The sequence below is a fragment of the Corylus avellana genome, chromosome ca11, assembly GCF_901000735.1.
Source record: "Corylus avellana chromosome ca11, CavTom2PMs-1.0".
In the NCBI taxonomy this organism is placed as follows: domain Eukaryota; kingdom Viridiplantae; phylum Streptophyta; class Magnoliopsida; order Fagales; family Betulaceae; genus Corylus; species Corylus avellana.
The window spans coordinates 5,140,464-5,157,123 of NC_081551.1; the positions used below are offsets into that span (position 1 = coordinate 5,140,464).

Consider the following 16,660-nt stretch of genomic DNA (forward strand, 5'->3'; position numbering starts at 1 on the left):
CAAATTAGCACCAACAACTACCGAAATATACATCACAAATGAATTTTCACCCTTAACTTCGACGAATTTTCAGTTTACTTCCCTAATCAATAGAGATTCATGGTGTATTTTGTTTGTTAAATGTAGGTTACTTTACATTTGCAGGCCGTGTTAAAAGAGAATTAATAACAAACCATTTGTTTATTTATTTTTTTGTTGTTATGTGTTAGTTTTGTACTAACTTTTATATTATTTTTTAACTTCTGTTCTAAAAGTAGTTTCATTTATTATTATATATTGAGATTTGAGAAGATGTTTTTAAAAAAATTCTTTATTTGACAAGACTTTTTTTGTATACATATGAATTTAATTGAAACCAAGAAAGTACACATAAATTAAATTAATTTATTTTCTATTATATTACTATTTTTCATTTTTCTGCAACAAATACAAAAAGTCAATTAATTTATGTTATATTAATATTAATTTCGATTAAGTTCTGAAAAATGTATTTGCAGATCGTGTTGAAAGAGAATGTAAAGTAACGTAGTAGAGAACGATAAATAATCCATTTGTTTATTTTTATTATATGTGGCTCTATGCTCTGAATTCCATTTTTTGTCCTTATTGGTTGATTTAATTTTTATATATATTATTTTTTCACTTTTTGTCTAAAATTAGTTTCTTTTATGTTATAATTAAATCGATCTCTTATTTTACTAATTGGTTTATGTTTAAGATGACTAGGATAAGTATTAGAATATCATCTTTAAGAATCATGTGTTATCTAGCCTACTAAATTTAGTTTCGATTTATCCATTACAACTGCTCTAACAACCAATCGAGAATATATATAAAATTCTAATCCATATTGCAACGCATTCCATGCATGTGAATGTAACTTTTTTTTTTTTTTTTTTTTAACTTTTTATTTTATTTATAATTTTTAGATTTTGTTCATCCATTTTAATGAAGATTTTGTTTATTTTATATTTATTAAAAAAAATTTGTTTATTTTGATCTGTATTTATTTTGAATGTTCAAAATTATATGAGTTTTATTTGTATTAAAATATAATAGATCTATATTTTAATTCATTTGAATGTTTTATGGGATTTTTATTTTTATTTATTTTTTTCATTTTGTGTGACTTACTCGGATTTTCATGCATTTTTGGATTTTTTTTTTTCTTCTCTTCTTAAGAGCAAAAGAAGGAATTTTTTTTTTTTTTATTTGATTGTTGTACATAAAAGGAACATAAACTCTTTCAAAACACTAAATGTATAATGAAGCATTGAACCTGATGTGAGATGATTTATTTGATTGCCTTAAATGTTGAGTGAAATTATTTGTTTTTGTTTATTTTTCTCTGTATTTTTTTTTTCCTAAATGTTCAGAATTTATGAATTTTATTTGTATTAAGATATAACAGGTATCTCTTTCCCTGATTGATAGATATCAAGGATCGATTTTAATTGTTGTTAATTTGCAATTAGTTTATTTGATGAAATATGTGTTTTTCTTCAAAAAAAAAAAAAAAAAAAAAGTTTGGGTTATGAAATTTGCATTTGAAGGGGTGTGTTTAGAGAGAATGATAAATGATGTAGCGAAGAAGTAAATAGTCTATTTATTTTTATTTTATTTTTTGTGGTTATGTGCTTTCGATTCCATTTTTTTGTCTCTATTTTTTGTTTTAATTTTTATAATATTTTTTTTTACTGTAAAAGTAGTTTTTTTTTTAAAATGTTATTTATACGAATGATTGTCGAAAGAAAAAATATCTAATTGACATGACTGCTTTCTATACCTATGAATTTCATTTGAATTGAGAAAAGTATATGGAAAAAAACTTTATAATGCAAAAGTATGGTTGGAAGAAAAAAAGCTCTATTTGATTGGACTTCATCCTATACCTTATGAATTTCATTGCTTATTTTGTTTATGCTTTTGAGTGAAGAAGAAAGATAAATGATATAATTCATTTATTTTTTAACCATGATTTAATGAAAGTTTTTTTATTTTGGGTAGCCAATTAATTAATTGAATGAGGAGAATGAAATTAGTTGGTGTAATTTATCAAACTTCTCTATTTGAAAGTATTTTAAATAAACTTCTCTCCCAATGCTTTTTATTTTTTTTATTTTATTTTTATTTTATTTTTTATTTTTTGGTCATTTATACATCCACTAATTATTATTATTCTTTTCTGTCCTATCATTTTTAAAAGGGAAATTATATATAAACTCCTTAGGTCAACGCGCTTTTATTAAAAACTTACTGGGTATTTTTTTTTAGAAATTTAGTCATTGGGTCACTCGAAACTACTAGAAAACTCTCTATCGTCAATTTTTTGTTAACTGCCGCTAGTCCACTCAAAACTCCCCGTTTTATCTGATTAAAATATTAATTTAATTTAAAAAATTAAATCTTAAAAAAATAATAAAAGTGAAGGTGTGGGGTGGTGGTGCCACCCTTGGCCACCAACCCATGGGGGGGTGGCCTGCGTGCCACCCAAACCACCAATGGGTTACCGAACCACCACTTCGTGGTTTGGGGTGGCACCATGACATGCACCAACCAGCAGGGGTGGTTTGCCCACCCACAGGGGCGGCGGCCTTGGGTAGGATTAAGTGGCACGCGACCCTTTACTGAGGTTTGGGAATTGAAAACTGCGGGCCACCCCAAACCACCCCATAAGGGTTGGGGGGGTGGCCAGGGGTGCCACCCCATGGTCACCCTTCAATTTTATTTTTTATTTTTTATTTTTTATTTTTTATTTATTAAAGATTTAATTTTTTAAATTAAATTAATAAAAAATTAATATTTTAATTAGATAAAACAGAGAGTTTTGAGTGGATTAACGGCAGTTAACAAAAATTGACGGTAGTGAGTTTTCTAGTAGTTTCGAGTAACCCAAGGACTAAATTTTTTTAAAAAAAATACACAGAGAGTTTTTAATAAAAGCGCGTTGACTTAAGGAGTTTATATATAATTTCTCTTTTTAAAACGACCCGTGCATTGCACGGCCCTCTTCGGCCCTCTCCCCTTAGTCCATCTCTGTCCATATCTTTTCACTTAAAGGGTCGATGTTATAGGTTTTATGAAGATTAGTACTGCTTAGCTATTACATCTTTTACTATAATTTCCTTATAAACTAGTTTTAGTAAAATGTGTTAAAGAATTGCAATTTCCATGGCCAGCAGATAATAGACGGTGTACACTGTACATATATTGGTATTAATGGCTGTGTGGCTCAGTTCTATAGAGATAAAAGAAAAAATAAAATAAAATGAAAGACTAATAAAATTAGGGGAATGTTAGGTATGCTCTTAATCATAGGTGAATATTATTATTATTATTATTTTTTTTAAAAAAAGTGGCCCTTATTTCTCTCATTCGGTTTTTGGAAAATAATATTTAACTACGATCAAGAACACCTAGCATTTCCCATAAAATTAAGATGGCTATCGTTTATATCCGGGAAATGCTAGATATTCTCCTAATTTTTTCTTGGTATTTTCCTAGTCCTAGCTGAATATTACTTTCTAAAAATTGAGTGAGAGAAATAAGGGGCACAATTTTTATTTTTTTTGCTTTTTTAGAAAATAATATATAACTAGGACCATGAGAACACCATGAGAGTGCTAGAAGAGCACCTAATATTTCTCATGAAATTAAGATGATTTAGCTATCGTTTATATCCGGAAAATGCTAGATGTTCTCTTAATATTCTCTTGGTCGTAGGTGTATATTATTTTATAAAAACTGAGTGAGAGAAATAAGGACCACTCTTTTTTTTTTTTTTTTTTTTTTTAGAAAATAAAATTGATCTAAAATTAGGAGAACACCAAGAAAACACCTAGCATTCCCCTTTATATCCGCACATTAAAGCTTTTTCTCCATTAATTTAGGATAAATCATTTAAATCTCTTAATTTAGGGTAGTCAAATTCTATGAGGATAAATGTCTCCATCTTTATCTCTTTCGAATGCATAGGAGTTAGGTCACAATAACAAGGCAAAGGCAAAGACTATTTATAATAGAACGTGATGTCAAAGTCTCTTGTTGCATACAGTTGAACCTGCCATGGCTTGGACATGGACCATAGCCGTACTGGTGATGCTTGCTTATCTGCTGCGAGAATGGGCATGGAAAAGCGGTAAGAAAAAGAAGAAATTACCTCCTGGTCCACGAGGGTTCCCTTTCTTCGGGAGCCTTCATTTGTTAGGAAAATTACCTCACCGCGATCTGCATCGGCTAGCACAAAAACATGGCCCCATCATGTACATGCGCTTAGGCTTGGTCAATGCCATCGTTGTCTCATCGCCTCAGGCAGCTGAGCAGTTCCTTAAAGCACACGACCGGGTGTTTGCTAGTAGACCCCCTCTTGAGGCTGCAAAGCACCTCTCTTATGAGCAGAAGAGCTTGTCCTTTGCTCCATATGGCTCTTATTGGCGCAACATACGGAAGATGTGCACCCTTGAATTGCTTAGCAATCATAAAATCAATTCTTTCAAACCCATTAGACAAGAAGAGCTTGGCCTTCTGATAAAGTTTATTCGAGAGGCTGCCGGCGATTGTGCTGCCATTGATCTGAGCGCGAAGGTTTCGTCTCTCAGTGCGGATATGAGTTGCCGTATGGTGTTTGGGAAGAAGTACGCGGACGAGGATCTTGATAAGAGGGGATTCAAGGCTTTAATCCATGAAGGCATGCAAGTAGCGGCAACTCCTAACCTTGGTGACTATATTCCTTTCATTGCGCCCCTTGATCTGCAGGGGCTGATACGACGGATGAAGGCTGTTAGTAAGATCTTTGATGACTTTTTTGAGAAGATCGTCGATGAGCATGTCCAATCCCAGGACCAAAATAAGACCAAGGACTTTGTTGATGTCATGTTGAGCTTCATGGGATCTCAAGAATCTGAGTACCGTATTGAACGCCCCAATATCAAAGCTATAATTCTGGTAATTATTCATACATGCAACTTTCTATAGTTTTAGCAGGGACTACTCCTCCAAATTATCATGTATCAAATTATTGAGTTATTTTTTACTCCAATTAATTCTTTGTTAGGTTTGAGTGTGTTGGTAAATTTAGAGTCTTAGTAATAGGTTTCCAAGACCTCAATCGTAAACTCAATCATCAATAATAGTTTCGTAAGTATTGACTGATTTTAATTGCGTGCCAATTTTATTTCAAGCTTTATGCAATGTTAGTAAGAAGCGTTGTGGTTAATTATGAGATTTTGAAATTGCTAGGATTGAATTTTGTACCCCTCTAAAATCTTGTGTATCTAAGAGCACTCACAGCCACAGCAGCTTTAAATTATTTTCCATTGTTTCAAATAATGTTAATTTTTTGACAATCATTAATGTTAGAATATATTCAAAATATATAATATATTTTGATATTTTGATATTCATCATAATTGCTGATTTGATATATTTTCCCTGTATATATATATTTTGATATTATTTTGCAATATTGTATATTAATTCCGTGATTGTATTTTCTAGTTTATTTGGTGTTATTCAACTATAAATAGGCCTCTTTGCATACAGTTCAATATACATAGAAATATAGTATTCAGTTTCATCCTTATATTCTTTAGTTTATTTTAATATGGTATCAGAGCCAAGTTTTGGCCTTGTCTAGAGAAGTAGGAAGTTAGTATGTTCCCCACGCAATTCAAAGGCTTTTTCGATCTTGTTTTAGTATAACTATTATACCAACAGGCTCAAAAAGGTCCAATCTATCCTGTGGAGTTCTCAAATTGTCGTTTTGAAGTTCAACGCTCTCTCACGCGCCGTCGTAAGTGTCTGTGTCACTGTTCACGCGCCATCGTCGGCTACCACGCGCCGCCTAGTCAGCCGTTTTTCAAAAAAAATACCGCCAGAATCCAGATCGGAGGCTGCCGATCTACTGGCTTGTTGAAAGCACGCGCCACCAGGAGATCCCACGCCCTGCCACAACTTTCTGTGGAATTTTGAACCGCCGCACGTGCTGTTTTCGGCCACCACTCGCCGCCCCTGTCAGCCGTTTTCAGAAACGAATCACAGATTCGTGATCGGAGGCTGCCGATCTGTCGAACCAGTTGAAGCACGCGCCACCAGGAGCCATCACGCGCCGCCACCTTTGTAAGTTGTTTTTTTGAGCTCACCTAGTTACAGTACAATCGGCCACACTAGATTATTTCTGATTTTTGAGCCCACAGACTTGTAATACACTCAGCCACACCAGATCTTAGCCCCTTTTTAACCAAGCCTATATTCCTTATTATACACTTAGCCACACCAGATCCTAACCCTTAAAAACAAGCTCATATCCCCTATCATACACTTGGCCACACCAGATTATGTTCCAAAAAAATAAAAAATAAAAAAAAATGGCCGTACCTACTACCACTCTCCCAAACACCAAAGATATTTCCCAACCTATCCCTATTATTCTCGATGGCTCCAATTACCCGGCTTGGTCTCAAAATATGAGTAGGTGGCTCAAAGGACATTGTCTTTGGGAGTATGTTTCTGGTGAAGACCCTAAACCTCTTGCTGGAAAAGAGGAACCCACTGCGGCTTTCCCTACCCGCGTCCGCACATGGAAAAGTATCCATTACAGGATTATCTCTTGGTTCTCCAACACTTTTGTCGTCTCCATCAGCATGACATTTGGCAATCTTGACAATGCAAAGATGTCTGGGACATGTTAGCTCAGCGCTACAGTGCTACCGATCTTGCTCAGTGGTTTCAGATTGTGACCAAGCTTCATCGCATGCGTCACGAAACTAGGTCAGAGTATTACTGATTTTTATTCACAAATGACTTGTCTTTGGAATCAATTAGCACTATGTGAGCCTAAGTGGAGGAATAAGGTTGATGCCTTTGAGTACATCGCTTTTCTCGATAGCATGCGCCTAGCCGAGTTTCTTGCGGCAATTCGAGATGAGTTTGAGCATACTTGAGCTTCTCTTCTTCACTGCTCACCGCTCACCGCTGCCATCCTTGGAAAGTGCTTTCAGTGAACTCGTTTAAGAAGAGACCTGATTCTTCACTATGAAGTTACACACCTCTGAGATGGTTATGGCCACTGCATCCCACAATATGCGTGCCCCTAATTCTATTTCTGTCGGGTCTTCCTCATCCAATCAGAATATCTAGTGTCACTATTTTTAGAAATTTGGCCACAGGTATAATGAATGCAGAAAAAGGCTCTCTCTTGGGAATCATCGAGCTCCTAGTCATAAGGCTGCTCCGGTCACTCATACTGATACATTAGATATGTCTTACACCGATGTTGCACCCCAACCGAGTACCCTTTCTCCTGCAGAAATCGAAGCTCTCATTCATTAGGTTTTATCTAAGTCCAATCTTAATATCACCATGTCCACCATACCAAGTAATTCCTCTTGGTATATTAATTCTGCTTGTTGCAATCACATGACACCGAATTCTTCCATATTTTCTGCAAAATCTGTGTTACCTAGGACTACCACCATTTACACTGCTAATGGTTCCCATCTTGATGTTAGTCACATTGTTCCTAATCTCTCGTTAAATCTTTTATCTGTTGGTCAACTTTGTGAACTTGGCTTAGAACTGCACTTTTCTAACCGAGGTTGTGATGTGCAGGATCCACAGACGGGATAGCTAATTGGGACCGTCTGTAAGATTGGATGTTTGTTCGAGCTTTCATCACTCCATCTTCCTCCTGCTTTGTCTGCTGCCACTCCATCTCGGTCTCCCTCTACCACCCTCAGTTTATGACACTCTCGTTTAGGACATGCATCTATTTCTTGTATTCATTCTTTAGCTACAAGTGGTCAGTTAGGGTATGTTGAGTCTGAGTCATTTGATTGTGTTGCGTGTCAACTTGAAAAACAAAGTGCTTTACCTTTTAATAATAGTGCATATGTTTCTTCTGCTCCTTTTGATTTGGTGCATTCTGATCTATGGGGCCCTGCGCCTATTCCCACCATGGGTGGATCCCGCTATTTTGTAATTTTTGTGGATGATTATTCTCGATATACATGGCTTTATCTTTTACAAAATCGGTCTAAACTTCCAAAAATTTACTATGAATTTCAACAGATGGTTCAAACCCAATTTTCCTGAAACATAAATTTTTTTCGTTCTGATAATGCCATGGAATATCGTGACTCTACCTTCCTTAATACCCTCAAACAAAATGGCACTCTCCCCCATCGCTCATGCCCAAATACTTCTCAGCAAAATGGTCGTGCTGAACATAAATACAGGCACATCTTAGACACTGTTAGGGCTTTGCTCCTATCTGCTTCTATCCCTGAACACTTTTGGGGTGAAGCTGCTCTTACCGCTGTTTATACCATTAATAGGGTCCTGTCTCCCACTACCTTAAATAGGTCCCCCTATGAACTCTTGTATGGTTCTCCCCCTGATTACCAATCTCTTCGCATCTTTGGTTGTGTTTGTTTCATGCTTCTTCCACCCCATGAACGAACAAAATTAGAACCTCGTTCTCGCCTATGTTGTTTTCTTGGGTATGACATTGAACACAAAGGATATCGTTGTTATGATTCTATTTCCAAACGGCTCCGCATCTCGCGGCACGTCACTTTTTGGGAACATAGGTTCTTTAGTGATATGGAGTCTTTTCCTACTAGTCCTTCTAATTCTTCTCCTATCTTCACTAATGTCTTATTTGATTTGCTCTCCGACACTACTGATCTTGATGCAGGGATGACAAGCTCTTCATACGACATTCCGACGGTCGACCCCAATGACTCTGCCCCGCCTGTTGATCAATCTATTTTTGAGCCAGCTCCCTCTGTCCTTCGTCGTTCGACTCGGGTAACATCTTTTCCTTCCCACCTTCATGATTATCACTGTTATTCTGTTTTTGCTACTCTACATGAACCTCACTCCTTTCGAGAGGCTCATACTAACCCTCTTTGGCATAATGCTATGTCTGAAGAACTTAATGCCATTTCCAAAACCCATACTTAGGACTTAGTTAATTTACCTCCAGGCAAAACTGTGGTAGGGTGCAAGTGGGTATACAAGATTAAGACAAAATCTGATGGATCTATTGAGCGAAACAAGGCACGCCTTGTGTCAAAGGGGTTCAATCAGGAGTATGGTATTGATTATGAGGAGACTTTTGCGCCGGTGGCTCGCCTTCAGTTCGATCCCTCATTGCTGTGGCTTTTGTGCGTCGTTGGGATCTGTTCAAATGGATGTGAAAAACGCATTTCTCAATGGTGATTTTAGTGAAGAAGTTTATATGCAACGTCCTCCTGGGTACGAGCATCCGCCACACAAGGTTTGCCGACTTCGTCGAGCTTTGTATGGTCTAAAACAGGCTCCACGAGCTTGGTTTGCTAAATTCAGTTTCACTATTGCGCAAATTGGGTTTGTTTCTAGCCCCTATAACTCTGCTCTTTTTATCCAGCGATCTGATGTTGTTCTCATTCTACTCTTACTATATGTTGATGATATGATTATTACTGGAGATAATACTGTCGGTATTCGTAACCTTCAACAATTTTTGAGTCAACAATTTGAGATGAAGGATTTAGGTTTTCTCAGCTACTTTCTTGGATTGGAAGTGTCTTCTGATCCAAATGATTACTATCTTTCTCAAGCCAAATATGCTTCAGATCTCCTCTCACGAGCTAGCCTTACTGATTGTAAAATTGTTGATAGCCCTCTAGAGACAAATGTCGAACTTCGTGCCACTGATGGTGAGCTACTTTCTGATGCCACTCTTTATCGATAGTTAGTTGGAAGTCTCATCTATCTTATTGTGACACGACCGGATATTGCCTATGCAGTCCATCTTGTTAGTCAGTTTATAACCGCGCCACGCTCAGTTCATTATGCGGCTGTTCTTTGCATCCTTCGCTACGTGAAGGGCACTTTGTTTCATGGTTTGCATTTCTCTTTTCACTCATCATTAGACTTACATGTATATTTAGATGCTGGTTGAGTAGGTGATCCCACTGATCGTCATTCCACCACAGGTTATTGTTTCTTACTTGGTGATTCTCTCATCTCTTGGCGTAGCAAGAAATAATCTGTTGTTGCCCGCTCTAGCACTGAAGTTGAGTATCGTGCTCTTGTTGACACCACCTCTAAGCTCCTCTGGCTCCGTTGGCTCCTACAAGATATAGGTGTTTCTCAGACCTCCAGTTCTCCTATCTTTTGTGACAATCGAAGTGCGATTCAGATTGATCATAATGATGTATTTCATGAACGTACTAAACATATTGAGATCGACTGTCATTTTGTGCGCCATCATCTTTTGCAGGGGACTATCCGTCTCTATTCTATTGCTTCCGCTTATCAGCTGGCCGATGTGTTCACCAAAGCACATCCACATGGACGGTTTCGTGATCTTGTTTCCAAACTCAAGTTGGCATCTACATTACTATCTTCAGTTTGAGGGAGGATGTTAGAATATATTCAGAATATATAATATATTCAGAATACATTTTAATATTCATCATAGTTGCTGATTTAATATATTTTCCCTGTATATATATTTTGATATTATTGTGCAATATTGTACATTAATTCCGTAATTTGTATTTCCTAGTTTATCTGGCCTTATTTAACTATAAATAGGCCTCTTTGTATACAGTTCAATATACACAGAAATATAGTATTCAGTTTTATCCCTATATTCTCTAGTTTATTTTAACTTATATATTCTGAATATATTCTAACAATTAATTTCCTTGTAGGACATGCTTGTAGGATCAATGGACACTTCAGCAACAGTAATTGAGTGGGCACTGTCAGAACTAATCAAGAATCCTCAGGTAATGAAGAAAGTTCAAAAGGAGTTGGAAGATGTGGTGGGGTTGGAGAGGATGGTAGAGGAATCAGACTTGGATGGGTTGGAATACTTGGACATGGTTTTGAAGGAAACCTTTAGGCTACATCCACTACCATTGTTGCTACCTCACGAGGCCATGGAAGCCTGCACAGTTAATGGCTTCCACATACCCAAAAAGTCTAGAATCATGGTAAACGTATGGGCAATTGGGAGAGACCCAATTGCTTGGAATGATGCAGAGAAGTTCTTCCCGGAAAGGTTTGTCGGAAGTAACATAGACGTCCGGGGACGAGACTTCCAACTGATTCCGTTTGGCTCCGGCAGAAGAGGGTGCCCGGGGATGCAATCAGGTCTAACTGTGGTTCGGCTAGTGGTGGCACAAATTGTCCATTGCTTTGATTGGGAGCTTCCTAATAACATGCAGCCAACTGAGCTGGACATGAGTGAAGAGTTTGGTCTTACAACTCCAAGAGCAAAGCCTCTACTTGCAATTCCTACTTATCGCCTACGCCATTGAAACTAGTCTTCTTTTCCTTTCTTGTTTTCCCATGTAAATTTTTCAAAACTCCTTCATGAATAATAATACCAAATAATAACCCATAAGATTAAGGTTCTCCATCTCCATCTTCTTCTCAACATGCAATCCCCAAATACTTATTATATTTGGTGATAAAAAAAAAAAAAAAAGGTGTAATAATTAATATTTAAAAGAGAAAAATTAGTATTAAAAGGTGGAAAAGTTTTGTTTTATAGTGATTTTTTTTATTTAAATAGTAGTAAAAAGTGAATGATGTGATATAAAAAATTAGAATGTTTTAATGTTGATTTTTTGAAAAAAGAGAGATAGTATTTGGGGGTGGGAGCGTGTGTTTAACAAACACCCTCTGGCCGTGTTTGCCAAAGGACACAAAAAAAATCTCAAACTATTTATCTCAAATTTAACTCAAACATTTTTACTTTTTACATTATATCAATCACATTTAACTATTCAAATAAAAAAATTGGTACAAAACATTTTTTTTTTCTTTTCATACAAAATATTCTTACTTACTTACTTTTTTTTTTTTTTCTCACATCAATTAAATCTGCTGCATTTTCATTTTTTTTTTTGACATATCCGCACAAGACGGGGGGGGGGGATTCGAACTAGTGACCTCCACTTCATTAAGTGTGGTCCCAGCCGATTGAGCTGCATTTTCATGTTACTTCCCTTTTTAAGGCCAATGAAAAACATAGCCTCTATATGACTTTGTTTGGCAAAGCATTTTCCTTAGATACTGTAGTTGATGGAAAAAAAAAAAAAAAAAAAAAAAAAAAAGGTAAGAATGTTTGGTATAAAAAAGTGATATTGAAAAGTTAAAAAGTTTTGTTTTGTTTTGTTTGGTATAATAATTACTTAAGATTAAGAGAATATTTAACATTTTTCATATATAACGATGGCTTTTTTTCTTCTTATACTTTGCTCTAAAAAACTGCTAAAAAAAATTTATGGTATTGATTTGAATTAGAAATACAATACTTTTTATTTTTATTAAATTTAGTAATTTTACCTGACGGGTCAAGTTTCTGGCCGTAAAAGAAGATTTTAAACCACAATGAGTTTTTTGTTTTTTATTTTTATTTTTTAAAATTGCAATTTCAAGGCCAGTAGAAAATAGACAGTGTAGACCACTAGACTGTACAGATATTGTATCTCAGCTGTGTGGTCTCATCTGTATCATTTGTCTCCATCTCTTATGAATCTTTGGGAAACAATAAACAAAGGCAAAGGCAAAGACTAACGTGAATTAGGTGATGTCCAACTTTCCCCCAAATTATGCCCGATATACATGGGTTGACATTTTTTGTCTTTTAACTAGTTGCAGGTGAGGTGACCCTGCCATAACTGCGCGCATCTGAATCAAACATGCCCACCGCCATGGCTTGGACATGGACCATAGCCACAGTACTGGTGATGCTTGCTTATCTCCTCCGAGAATGGGCATGGAAAAGCAGCAGCAAGATGAAGAAATTACCTCCTGGTCCAAGAGGGTTCCCTTTCTTCGGGAACCTTCACATGTTGGGGGAATTACCTCACCGTGATCTGCATCGACTAGCCCAAAAGCATGGCCCCATCATGTACTTGCGCTTAGGCTTGGTGAATGCCATTGTTGTCTCATCGCCTCTGGCTGCGGAGCAGTTCCTTAAAGCACACGACCAGGTGTTTGCTACTAGACCCCCTCTTGAGGCCGCAAAGCACCTCTCTTATGAGCAGAAGAGCTTGTCCTTCGCCCCATCCGGCTCCTATTGGCGCAACATACGCAAGATGTGCACCCTCGAATTGCTTAGCAATCACAAGATCAATTCCTTCAGACCCATGAGAAAACAAGAGCTTGGGCTTCTGATAAAGTTTGTTCGAGAGGCTGCGGCCGCGGCCAGCGGCGGCGATTGTGCTGCCGTTGATCTGAGCGCCAAGGTTTCGTCTCTCAGCGCCGATATGAGTTGCCGTATGGTGTTTGGGAAGAAGTACGCGGACGAGGATCTTGATGAGAAGGGATTCAAGGCTTTAATCCATGAAGGCATGCAAGTGGCGGCAACTCCGAACCTCGGTGATTATATTCCTTTTATTGCGCCGCTTGATCTGCAGGGGCTAACACGGCGGATGAAGGCGGTTAGTAAGATATTCGATGACTTTTTTGAGAAGATCATTGATGAACATGTCGAATCCCAGGATGAAAATAAGACCAAGGACTTTGTTGATGTCATGTTGAACTTCATGGGATCTCAAGAATCTGAGTACCGTATTGAACGCTCCAATATCAAAGCTATAATCCTGGTAATTATTCATACAACTCCTCCAAATTATCATATATCAATTTATATTCAATTATTTTTTAGTCCAATTAATTCTTTGTTTTGAAGGCCTCAATTAATTGTAAACTGTGATTAATTCCTTTTAACTTACTCATTAAGACTTGCATGCACGGCACTACAATGACATTTGAGTTTGTTTGGAATTTCTTTAACAGTATTTTTAATAAATAAAAAATTGTGCTAAACAAAAAGCTGATATTTTTAGTAAAATACTACACTTTTGAGAAATTTTTAAATTTAAAAGTTTTATTTTTCAACGTAATAAAAAACATGCTCTAAGAATGATGATATTACTCCAACGACCATTCAAATTTAAATTTTGGTTGGAATTCAAAGTTTGTCCAACGACCATTCAAATTTAAATTTTGGTTGGAATTCAAAGTTTGCCCATAATCTGTAAATGTTTTATTGGATTCCCATTTTTTGGAATTTTTTGTTTGAATTTGAGAAAATTCATGGAGAGTGACATAAGGGATACGGGGTGCTCGTGAAGGTCTTTGGGATCAGGATCCCCAACAATAGTGGGAAATTGCCCATGGGTTTTTTTGTTAATCTGGACCCTCCAATGTCATCCAATGGCCACCAATATGCCACGCGTTTCACTAATAATAAAATAATAAAATATTATTTATATTTAAAAAATAAATATAAAATAAAATAATAATAAAATAAATTATTAAAAAACATGGGGTGGTTTGGCCACCCCAGCTCCCTAGGGCCAAACCCTTTTTTTTTTTTTGGGTTTGGCCTTGGCCACCCCCAACCGGCCCTTGGGGGTGGCTGAAGCGACCCCCAGGCTGAGTTGGGGTGGCCAAAGCCGCCAAACCACCCCAAGTTTTTTAATAATTTATTTATTATTTTATTTTATATTTATTTTTTTAATATAAATAATATTTTATTATTTTATTATTAATAGGACACGTGACATATTGGTGGCCGTTGGATGACATTGGATGGTCCAAATTAACCAAAAAAACCATTGGCAATTCCCCAGCTATTACTGGAGATCCTGATCCAGGTCTTTGGGCAGTCCAAAGTGTGAAGCTCACCTACCTGAACAAGTCGGACCCCACACCTCCTCTCTTATCGATTGCTTGGGCAAATAACTCCAAGAAATCCCATTCCTATCTTCTTAGCAAAAACAACACATGCACAATATTCTTTTTCAACTTTATTTCACTTTTCTTGAATTAGTAATCATTCTTTAACACTAGTGGAGAAAAGTGTTGGAGGTTTTAAGGGGAGAAAGTGGAAATGAATCGATGGATGTTGATATAAATGTTAAAAAAGTTGTTAGGTAATATGAAGAGTTTGATTTTCTTAATTAAAAAGAAATGATGGGGAAATAGTAGCCAAACATAGCATTATAATTGGGTATTCGAAGATTAATGTTAGCTCTTTTGGTACTTTTTTGTAGCCTATAACATCTTGTGTATCCAAGAGCACTCACAACAACCTCTAATTATTTGCTATTGCTTCAAATAATGTTAATTTTTTTGACAATCATTTCTTGTAGGACATGCTTGTAGGCTCAATGGACACTTCAGCAACAGTCATTGAGTGGGCATTGTCAGAACTAATGAAGAATCCTCAAGTAATGAAGAAACTTCAGAAGGAGTTGGAAGTTGTGGTGGGGTTGGAGAGGATGGTAGAGGAATCAGACTTGGATGGCTTGGAGTACTTGGACATGGTTTTGAAGGAAATCTTCAGGCTACACCCAATACCATTGTTGCTACCTCACGAAGCCATGGAGGATTGCACAGTTAATGGTTTCCACATACCCCAAAAGTCTAGAGTCATAGTAAACATATGGGCAATTGGGAGAGACCCAAGTGTTTGGAATGATGCAGAGAAGTTCTTCCCGGAAAGGTTTGTCGGAAGTAATGTCGACGTCCAGGGACGGGACTTCCAACTTATTCCGTTTGGCTCCGGTAGAAGAGGCTGCCCGGGGATGCAATTGGGTCTAACGGTGGTTCGGCTAGTGGTGGCACAGCTTGTCCATTGCTTTGATTGGGAGCTTCCAAATAATATGCAGCCAAATGAGTTGGACATGACTGAGGAGTTTGGTCTTACAACTCCAAGGGCCAAGCATCTACTTGCAATTCCTACTTATCGCCTACACATATAAAGAACACTATAGGGAGAGTTTAATTTCTTCAATTGTCCCACAAAATTCTTGATTTTTCTTGGTTTTGTGTGGGAGAGTTATGAGTTGTGTATTTGTAGATTCAGCGAACGACTATGCCACTTTTTTTTTTTTGTTTAAAAAAAAAAAAAAATCAAAGAAGAGAATTTTCCAAACATTATCATTTATCTAGGTAAACTCATAAAAAAACATACTTTGTTTATCAAATTTTATATATATATATATATATATATATATATATATATATATATATCCGGCATTTTTTGTAGTGGCGAAAAAATAATAACGTTGCAAGAAACGATTTTTACCAACGTTTTTCCTAATTGCGATTATTGTAAGAACATTAGCAGCTAAGAGAATACATTTTGTGTTTGTGATGAATATTAAATAAAGTTAGGAAAGTGAATAGTTAAAATAAAGAGTGAAAATAAAGAGTGAGTGAGAGGTGTTTGAAAAACAAGTAGTTAATTTTTTTCCCTAAAAAAACAGATATTTTAGTTAAAATTTACTGAGCCAAAATGTGAATAGTCTAACTTGTCCACGTGTTTGTGTTCGGCCTGATACGTTACGATTGTCTTACAAGTAAGACCTCTCAACTTAGAAAAACTCATCATATGCTTCAACAGTTTATTTATCTTCTTCCATTCTCTTTTGAGAGTTCTTTCTTACAATATTCACTACAAAAAATTTGCTATTTTCTGATGTGGCAAACAGTACATGATTTTTGCCATGTCAGCATTTTCTGACGTGCTATTTTTAGCACATTAGAAAATGCTGACGCGCTAAAAAAAATGGCCGAAATTTTGAAAATTTTTCCTCTTCTTATTTTCCCTCAACTTTTTTCCTCTTTTTATTCTTCCCTC

At 36.3% G+C, this 16,660-nt stretch overlaps 2 protein-coding genes across 3 annotated transcripts; both read left to right on the forward strand.

Moving 5' to 3' along the window:
• Positions 1-4,059: 4,059 nt before the first annotated feature.
• Positions 4,060-11,315, forward strand: LOC132166677 (cytochrome P450 71AU50-like). Its single transcript, XM_059577538.1, has 2 exons — positions 4,060-4,944; positions 10,704-11,315. The coding sequence occupies exons 1-2, from the start codon at positions 4,066-4,068 to the stop codon at positions 11,313-11,315; spliced, it is 1,491 nt and encodes a 496-aa protein (XP_059433521.1). The 5' UTR covers positions 4,060-4,065.
• A 1,222-nt stretch (positions 11,316-12,537) lies between these two features.
• Positions 12,538-15,893, forward strand: LOC132165659 (cytochrome P450 71AU50-like). 2 transcript variants are annotated; one of them, XM_059576311.1, is made up of 3 exons: positions 12,557-12,589; positions 12,664-13,613; positions 15,168-15,893. In XM_059576311.1, exons 2-3 carry the CDS (start codon positions 12,705-12,707, stop codon positions 15,777-15,779), a joined length of 1,521 nt encoding a protein of 506 aa, XP_059432294.1. In that variant the 5' UTR covers positions 12,557-12,589; positions 12,664-12,704; the 3' UTR covers positions 15,780-15,893. The 2 variants fall into 2 exon arrangements, with proteins under 2 accessions (XP_059432293.1, XP_059432294.1); XM_059576310.1 differs by having other exon boundaries at positions 12,538-13,613.
• Positions 15,894-16,660: the final 767 nt, after the last annotated feature.

Bases quoted from the DNA above. Each gene is read 5' to 3' on its own strand.
- LOC132165659 (XM_059576310.1), top strand. From the start codon at position 12,705: ATGCCCACCGCCATGGCTTGGACATGGACCATAGCCACAGTACTGGTG. The intron at 13,614-15,167 runs GTAATTATTCAT...CATTTCTTGTAG, and splicing joins ATATCAAAGCTATAATCCTG to GACATGCTTGTAGGCTCAAT.
- LOC132166677 (XM_059577538.1), top strand. From the start codon at position 4,066: ATGGCTTGGACATGGACCATAGCCGTACTGGTGATGCTTGCTTATCTG. The intron at 4,945-10,703 runs GTAATTATTCAT...ATTTCCTTGTAG, and splicing joins ATATCAAAGCTATAATTCTG to GACATGCTTGTAGGATCAAT.